The following is a 9381-nucleotide window of genomic DNA, read 5'->3' as shown; positions in this document are numbered from 1 at the left end:
AAGGGACGATAAGGACGCATGGCAGAGGTTAGTCTAGAAATCCATCTAGCGCTGAAACCTGTAACATTATTGCTATTGCTTCAGCATCAAGTCATCTTTATGGCTAAACAAGGTGGAATTCTTATTCTATATGTTTTGTAAATTCTCCGACAGGTCATGAATGCAGCACCCAGCGCAGCTGACGGTTTTGTTTAGGTTTGTTCTGCATTTGACTGCACAGAGCTGGAAAGTTCGTAAGCCTTCTGCCTGTGTGCGGCTGTTCAGCAAGGTGGTCAACAAGTTGCCTGTTAACGACCTGACAGGTAAGTCTATTGTTGTTTAATTAAAATTGGTTCCCCACAATTGCATAGTTGAAAACTGTTATTGGAAACTTGACATAATGTTTTATTGTCCAGTGGGCGCTTTTTTCAGAAATTGCTACTACACTTAGTGTGTTTCTGTTGTAATAAATCGTGAGAAAACACGGTCCCATCATACCCCGGGCCGTTTTAAGTTCAGCAGAGTTACAGTTTTTTCAAAGTAAATGTATGAGATGCTGCACTGAGCAGTGAGTGCGGTGAGTTGCTAATTGATACTGACTTGTTTTTTGATTTTTGTTTTTTGGAATTAATTAAAAATCTAAAATAGTAAGTGTTATCAATATGGCAAATAGTGTGTGTGTGTGTGTGTGTGTGTGTGTGTGTGTGTGTGTGTGTGTGTGTGTCGTGCCCATGCAGCTATGATTGTTTTGTTATCAGATAATTGCAGTGCACTGTTGTATTTTCTCTCTTCAGAATATGCCCTCAAGGAAAACTGTAATAAGTGTGTCAAGCAGCTTCTGGATGAAGTCCCTCAGGCATCTGGTGGTACTGTCCTCTCTGTGTAGTTTAATATGCGGATACTCTCAAAGAGATAGAGTACATGACTTGATGTCCAGATATCCTCTTATTGATGGGTAAAGGATGTTTCTTGTCTTGCCTACACACAAGTTACACTCATGCAAATAAATGAATGGAATCCAATTAGAATGCCTCTTCATCCGTTGTGTTGTTCCTTACACTCTCTCTCTCCATCTGTCAGTCATAATGACCTTGCTCTCCAGCTGAGGAGACTTCACAACAATCGGCTGAGTCAAATTGACCTCCATAATGTGAGCAAAGTGGCTACGGACATCACCCGCCTCCAAGCAGGCCATGTGCAGGCTCAGGTATTGTTATTTAAGCCGTCTTTCACTCCTGACACTGGTCTGTTTTAGTGTAGATTGCTCATGAGAGCAGCCCAGTGGAAACACACATTGACTTCATTTGAACTGTCAAGCATTGACATTTTGGACCTGAAGGGACAATGTTATGGAAAGCTCAAACCTGGAATGACAGTCATGTCAGTAACTTAAATGCGTCTCCTGTTCTCTTGTGTCACACCCCCGTCCCTTTGTCAGATGTTTGCAGTCTATGTGATGTGTGGGGCCCAGGAGAAGGACGCTGTGAGGCTGACTCTGGAACAAATAGATGTAGTCAGACGCATGTGCACTGAGTACCAGGACTTTGAGCTGGTCACATCTGCCCAGGGTAAAGTACAACTCAAGATGGGATTGCAGACATTTTATTGACATAACCACTCTGGAGATGAATGACAAGTAAATATAACAAAAATAATTGATATGTTGTGTATTTTCAGTGCTCCCCATGAAGCAGGATTATTCAGTGTGTTAGCTATTTTCTGAATGATGATACAACTCTGAAACAGTTAACAGCTGTTGGCTTGGCTGGAGGCATTCACTTTGGATAATGTGCATACTGTGTGTCATGCATGTGTGTCTGTCAATGCAGAGCTGAAGACTTCTGAGATGAAGCATAAGATAGCCTGTCTAATAAGTATTGAGGGAGGCCACTCCATTGACAGCAGCCTGCCGGCCCTGCGGATGTTTTACCAGCTTGGGGTCCGCTCCATGGCGCTCACACATACCTGCAACACACCCTGGTAATTCAGACATTTATTCTGAATGCATTGATTGACATATATTATATATATGATTGATTTATTCCAGAAACGTTGTTTATAAGCTTTTGTTGCTATTTTAAAAACTGATTAAACTTTAGATTAAGGGTTTATTCATAGGGTTGACTGACTGCAAATGTCAAATGTGTTTTTTCCTTCTATGCAAATGAACCTGTATTTTGTGCTGTCTTTGCAAGTCCATTTCAGAGCTCGTACATGAAGCGCTATTTGGATACAGTTTACATTTTCCTGGTAATGACTTGCACACACTTGCATGATTTGTGGCGTTGATAGTATTCTTTTTCAATGCAGGGCTGAATCATCCTCAAAACTTTATAATGTTTTTCAAAGACAGAACGACAGCCTGACACACTTTGGGAAGGTAAGCTTAATCCTCGGTGGTATCAACTGCGCTACAGGATTGTTTCATTTTCCACATTCCAGAGAAAGCAGCATGCCAGCATGTCTGCTGATTTTGACTGCCCCTTTTTGGGAAGTTATTCGAAAATAACACTTGCTGTGTATTTATGATGAAGAGTTGTATGTAAAATAAACCCATCATTTGATGAATATGACTTTGAATAACAATTTTTAAACTGACTGTGAGCCCTATAATCTGTGTGTTATATATTGATGAACAAACATGTTGCCCATTATCACTTTTAATCTTTATTAGTGGTGGTAGTGGCAGCAGCAGTAGTAGTAACAGTAGTTGCTTTGGTTGTCATAGTGGAAATACTCGTATTCCAAATACTGATTACATCAGCTTTGAGACACCTTCTTATTGAAGTTGCTTAATGCCATGCATGCCATGTGTTCTCTTGACAGAGGCTCTTTACAGAGAAGCTGCTGTAACCCAAAATGGACTTGCGAGTCCTTTAACATGCATTTGTTTTTTACAGCAAAGCTGTTGCACAATGTGAACAACTTTTCTAACTTTTTTATTATGCTTTTCCTATTCAGCTGGCCCTCTTAGGAGCAGCAATATAGGACTTCCTCAATGGCTATCTGCATGAGGGTGTTAAAATGCGCCAATGTGTAACCATCCCCTGTTGTCAGCTGGATTGACTTCCTTTCTTCCCACGATACTGTAAATGGCCACTTAAATGCTTTTTGAATGTGTTTTTCAGGCCGTGGTGGACGAGATGAACAGACTGGGGATGATAGTGGACCTCTCCCACACTTCTTGGGACACAGCCTCGGCCGTGCTGAAGCATTCCAAGGCTCCTGTTATTTTTAGCCATTCATCTTCCTACTCCATCTGTGACCACGGCCGCAATGTACCTGACTGGCTGCTGCACGAGCTGGTGAGAAAACCAATTCACCGAGTGATTAATTGCGTGCGTAGTTGCTTGATTAAATGAATAGCTTATCAGTCAAGTCACTGATTCATTTATTTTCATTATAGGTTTTATTTATACCTCTGACAAAGACCATCTAATATGTTTTCATTGTTAGCTTTTTTTGTTCATCACCAGGATGGAAGATTTCTGAACAGATTTCCACCAGTAAAGAACACTTCTATTTCAGCCCATTAACAGTCACTATAATTGATTCTAAATCCTTCGGGTGTATTTGCAGGATCAAGAAATCGAGTTAATGCCTGACTTGTTATTGTTCCATATCCTCCATAATTTCTGCAACTATGTCTGCTTCCCACCAGTCTCCACTCTCGTCTGGCTATGCGCGCATACACATGAATGCACAAACATCAGTGCCTGATGATGACATACTGGAAGAAATTGACAATCTACAGTAGATGAACTGCACTTGGTGTATTTCTGTTGTCGTGGGCAGCCACTTGATACTGGGTTTCCATCTTAAAATGATTGACTGATTCAAATTGGGGGGGGGACTAAGTGGTAGAAGCCTCTAGTCATGACTCTTTTTCCTCCAGCCTAATGTAAGCACTTAGAATAAGACATTACAAGATTTTTATGAGCCAAAGCTCATAGCAAAGTGTGTGTGCCACCATTCTTTTGTCGATTTTTGCTGTACTTTTGAAACTGTGCTGTGGGTGAGACTTACAGTAAACTGCTTTATCTTGGTTGTTACAAGGTTGATAATCAAAGAATCGAATCTGTGTTAACCAAGTAACCTAATTACAAACAGAATTTGTGCCCTTGTGTTGTCTCCTTCTCTCTTTCCCCAGCCTTTCTCTTAAAATCATAGCCATTGATATGTGTCCTTATTCTGCTTTACTTGTTTACACTAGCTCATTAATGACTTGTTAATTTTTCCAGATTGCTTCAAATGTAATGTCGACCTCCTTCACCACTCATGCTTTATATCATTTATCCAACGTTACAAGAAATCAGTCAATTTCTCTCTGCTTCTGCTGAACACAACCACCAGTAATGTCTGTTAAAATATATAATTTCATCTCATCTTATTTTAATATTGGTCGTAGCACATTGTTTTCAGTATTTCTTGCCGATGGAAACTGCCAAGGTCAGTCTACTGCACATCATTGTCAGTGTTTAAATAAGTAGCATCCATTGGGCGAGTGGAAGCACAGTTTTTAGAAACCCTCCTAGCAATACTCTTTCCCTGGTTGACATTAAACAGCATGTTGACTGATGTGTTCACATATACTCATGAAATCCACTTGCTGCAGCACAGGGTTCCATAGTGTTTGAGATGAGATAAATATAAACCGGATGTTTACCACATCCACCACGACAACTAATGACTAAAATGAGACAAACATAAAGGCTGCTTGTGTTTGAAAAACAGGTTCATACATATCTTATTTTCACTCTCAGTGCCTTTCTACATATTTTTTCTTATTCGCTTGACTTGGCAGTGACACCTGTGTGTTGTGTTTCAGAAAAAGAAGCAGGGGCTGATCATGGTGAATCTCCACAGCAATTTCATTTCCTGCAGGCATGAGGCCAACATATCTCATGTGGCTGGTGAGGCATCAGTGTTGAGTGTTTTTTTTAGTCATGAAGGGAATCTTTAGTTCTTATTTCTTGTTACTCAGATGATTTATTATTCCACCTGGGTTTTACAGACCATTTTGATCACATTAAGAGGGTGATTGGAGCTGAGTCAGTCGGAATTGGAGGGGACTTTGAAGGTGCTGTGAGGTAAGAAATATTCCCTTGCAAACACTATATGGAGATAAGTAGAAGCACTAAAAAAAAGCCATTCACAACTGGTATTTTTAATGCATTATTCTGTTGAATAATGCATCTTTAGCACTTTCTTGCCTCGGTGTACCTGTGTGATCAGTAATCAGAGGTATTTCTTTTTCAACCTCAAGCTTGCTCACTCTCTAAATTTGAACAACAACCTATATTTTATGTCAGTTAAAAACAAATATCTATGTGCTGTGTACGATCGCCACAGATTGGCTGCGTTTACACCGACCTAAGATCTGAACACAATGCAAGCCAGACTACCACCACATGCGTCAGTCAGATCCAATCACGTTTCGATGCATTTATATTTTGCATCAACGTGTGTTTTTCCTTATCTGGATATAGATCACATTTTAGTACCACGTGTAAATGGGTTCAAATGGACATACTGTTTGCAAATAGTAAATCCTACAGGATGAGTGGTTTTCTTCAGAGACAAAACTTGCATTATACACTCATAGAAACTAAAATAAAACAAAGCTTATACCAGAGGGGTGCACACTTGTCTCCAGGCAATATTTCAGAGGTTGTTGTTGAACCAGATCAATTTTGTGCTTTTGTTAGGCTGTCATGATATCAACAATTGGGCTGCCTCAGCTGTCAACAGGCTGAAAAATGGAAAAAATCAATAAATTTGTACTTCAAACAGGCATAAAGAGAGGGCGGCTGCAGTAGATTTACTGTTGATTGGTGGGCACTGAATCTCTATGCTCCCTGCAGACACATTTTAGTCCAAACAGGAATGTCACCAAACAAATCATATTGAAGGACTGAATTTCCGAGTGTTTGTTATTACTATTGCTATTCGTGATGATAAGTAATGTATTCATTAACACCAGAGCTGTCAGAATTAGTTTTTTTTTCGTTCGGAAAATAAATGTCCTTGAATTAAAATGCATTTTGCATTCACAGCTTTCCTCAAGGGTTGGAGGATGTGTCAAAGTATCCCGCCCTCATCCAGGAACTTCTGCAGAGGAACTGGACTGAGAATGAGTTGGCCGATGTGCTTCGAAGGAACTTCTTGCGAGTGTTTGAGGAGGTTGAGAGGGTGAGCTAGAAGATCGATACATATTATATATCGAAGAACAGCCTCCTCCGTTAAATGAAGGGAGGGAAGGTAATTGAAAGGCATATTTTCACTCCATGTCTTGGCCAAAGGAGTAATTAGAAAACACCCTTGGTATGTATTATTTCATTAGTATGCATCATATATTTCACTCTAGATATTTTATTTTTCCTAATGCAAAAGGAATTTCCTGTCCTGACACAAATGGACATGAACCATCTTATGTCATGATTTCATGAATGAATGGCCTTTTTAACTTTTTTGTCCAAAGTGCATTTTCAGATTCATCAATAGTTTGAATGACATAATATTATACATAAAATGCTTTTGTTGCACAGCAACTTTGAACATATTCTCAAATAAAATCGTAGCACAGATGACTTCAGTAGCTGAAGTCTTATATACATCACCTCTTTCTCTTGTATCCCTGCATATCCCCCAGGTCCGCGATCAGTTGAGTGTGAACCGGCCCAGTGAGGCCCAGATCCCTGTAGCGGAGGTGCAGAACCCCTGCAGGCTGGTCCTCAGACCTCCGGACCAGAGAGGGCTGCCCTCTGACCAGAGTCCATCGTCCACAGCCCATCATGGCCCAAAAGGTCTGCCAATCCTTGCCATAGTTCTGCTGCTTTCCAGCCCATTTCTGATTGAATGATTATTTAGAAAGTCAATTCAGCCGCACCCTCTTCTTCTTTTTTTTAAGTGGATCATTTTTATTGTAAATAAGAAGATCTTAATGAGATGTAGCCATTCATGGAGCATCTCAGCACTTCACGGGTCAGTGAAGATAAGGGGAGATTAATCACTTTCTTACCAACAAAACAAAAAAGGATTTAATGTGTAGCTCAATTTGGGAGGTAATTTAAAAGGCAGCCTCTGTATATGCAGTAAGATTATGTACATATAAAAGAAATATAGAAGACCAGTCCCCTGAAAGGCACTTTGACATTCAGTTTGGAATTTATTTAACTTATTAGATATTTACTTTGTTGATTAATTTCTTGTACCTGTGCTGGCACCATCTCTGTGAACAATTATGACATGAAGTAGAATAATGACACTGACAAATAAAACTGCAGAGATGGCACCTTTAGTTGTTTGAAATCTGTATTTTCATTTTTTGCTTGTGAAAGATTAATCTTTTGTTAACCAGGGGGCAGGTTGTGACATCACAAGGGTTAGGATTAGCTCAGGTAAACAGTTCACTCACAGTGCAATTAAATGTACAATTGTGCATCATCATATTAATATCGCACTAATTCTTTATTGCTGTGATATTATTGTAAGATATTTTATGAGGCATTTCATCAGAAGAGGACAGGGGGAGCAGTCTATAAACTGATTTCTTTTTTTTTAATTTTACAGCATAGTAAGATGTGATTGGACTGTACAAAAGAGTCCATATTTTAGCTAAACTGCCCTTTGGCCAAACAGAAAACTGCCTTTTTCTCATCTCAATATTTGTGCATTGATAAAGCTGGCACTAAATCTTAGAACAGCAGTTAGTCAGAGCAACGGTGTGAAGATCTGCTGCAGTTGTCAATGCAAATTACTAATTACAAAGTGCAATTAGCAAAAATGGATATTTGGATTACTGGTAAGTGACATAATCCACTCCAACCTATGCTTTTCTGAGAAAGAGAGGGGAAAAATGTTTTTTTTCAAGGTTCAAGTGAAGGGAAGATCGGGAACATTCTTAACATTGTGTGATTAGTTAGGGCCACGGGGCAAGCCACGAGCACTACTGCCTACAGCAAAGCTGTAGACAGTAGTGCTCGGGGCGAAGCCCCGAGCACTATTGTTATCCTGCGTGTTTTTTCTTCTTATTATTATTAGGGCCACGGGGCAAGCCACGAGCACTACTGCCTACAGCAAAGCTGTAGACAGTAGTGCTCGGGGCGAAGCCCCGAGCACTATTGTTATCCTGCGGGTTTTTTCTTATTATTATTATTATTATTCTTCCTCTTCCGTGCTTTTTTCGATTCGCTACTCCTCCTACAGTTTTGGGAGCACCCACGCAAATGTTATATCAAAACGTGCGTCTTGATCGGGATCGCTATGCTATTATTTTTCTTAAATTTATCGCAGTTTTTCGCGACGTAAGTCGCGAAAAACTGCGATAAATTTCCCATAAGAAATGAATGGGAGGTGGTAAAAATTGTCGCACTTTTTCTCCTGGCTACTGCTCCGGCATACTTTCACCTAGAGACTCCATTTAAACTTTAAATTGTAGACACAAGTCTTGTCTATTGGTGTATTAAGCCACGTTTTGATAACTCGTGTAGTTTTTGAGTAATCCCTCATCAATGACCATGAGCGTTTTTGGAGAAATTCTCAGATTTCAATGGGTGTGTATTGCGTGGACAGTTAGAGGCTAGAGTGGGTGACATCATCGCTAGAGTGGGAGAGAGCCGAAAAAAACGCCTAGATTTTTGCTCTTTCCACGCTCCTCCTGGCCACAGTTTACGCTCTACAGGCGTGATTTTTTCCACAGTTGTAGACAAACTTGTCCTCTCTCTCACAATGTGCTCAAAAAATCTGTGAGACTTACAGAATTTGAATTAGCAGCCTCTAAGCGTGGCCACGTCTGTCTCTGCTCTCCATGCACTCCAATACAAAGATTTTCGGAGAGAAGCAGAAAGGAGCCCCGTTTTCAACTCGCGACTGTGTCCACAATATTTGCTGTAGAAACACAAAATTTCACCAAATCGTTCAGGAAGTCCTCAAGGCGCCCACGGTGTTTTTGTTTTTCTGATAGGAGCTACCGTTCTCTCAGGAGAAGCCCAAACGTGAGAGGAGTGCAGAGGGAGAAAATGGCTCGTTTTCTCCGCTTTTCTGTCTGCCCCAGTCTGTCTGCCCCTGTCGTCAACGGCAACCGGCTTAAGTTGCCATGACAACCTCTGAGCCTAAGTCCTCAGAGTGGCAGAGAGCCTTTTTTTAACTCCAGATTTTCTGTCTTTCCAGGCTCCTCCCGGCCACAGTTTACACACTACAGGCATGATTTTTTCCACAGTTGCAGACAAACTTGTCCTCTCTCTCACAATGTGCTGGAAAAATGTGTGAGACTTACAGAATTTGAATTAGAGGCCTCTAAGCCCGGCCATGTCTGTCTCTGTCTCTTTTTCTCTCTCTGAGTGCATGTGTGCCTGAGTGCTGAGAGGGGGCGTGTGTGTGCATGCGCAGCTGGGTCTCATA

The 9381-nt window shown here is 40.7% G+C and overlaps 1 protein-coding gene across 1 annotated transcript; it reads left to right on the top strand.

Annotated features, from left to right (window-relative positions):
- Positions 1-221: 221 nt before the first annotated feature.
- On the top strand, positions 222-7373 carry dpep2 (dipeptidase 2). The gene is made up of 11 exons (XM_076737177.1): positions 222-302; positions 774-934; positions 1060-1186; positions 1418-1547; positions 1809-1959; positions 2290-2359; positions 3108-3284; positions 4808-4892; positions 4994-5069; positions 6036-6171; positions 6632-7373. Exons 2-11 carry the CDS (start codon positions 777-779, stop codon positions 6839-6841), a joined length of 1320 nt encoding a protein of 439 aa, XP_076593292.1. The 5' UTR covers positions 222-302; positions 774-776; the 3' UTR covers positions 6842-7373.
- Positions 7374-9381: the final 2008 nt, after the last annotated feature.

Source organism: Chaetodon auriga, chromosome 1 (genome assembly GCF_051107435.1).
Source record: "Chaetodon auriga isolate fChaAug3 chromosome 1, fChaAug3.hap1, whole genome shotgun sequence".
Classification (NCBI taxonomy): Eukaryota; Metazoa; Chordata; class Actinopteri; order Chaetodontiformes; family Chaetodontidae; genus Chaetodon; species Chaetodon auriga.
The sequence above is the reverse complement of the archived record's forward strand: the minus strand, read 5'-3'. Positions and strand labels throughout refer to the sequence as shown.

Coding starts and splice junctions, on each gene's coding strand:
- dpep2 (XM_076737177.1), top strand. CDS start 777: ATGCCCTCAAGGAAAACTGTAATAAGTGTGTCAAGCAGCTTCTGGATG. Junction 2,360..3,107: donor GCCTGACACACTTTGGGAAG/GTAAGCTTAATC, acceptor TGTGTTTTTCAG/GCCGTGGTGGACGAGATGAA. Junction 3,285..4,807: donor ACTGGCTGCTGCACGAGCTG/GTGAGAAAACCA, acceptor GTTGTGTTTCAG/AAAAAGAAGCAGGGGCTGAT.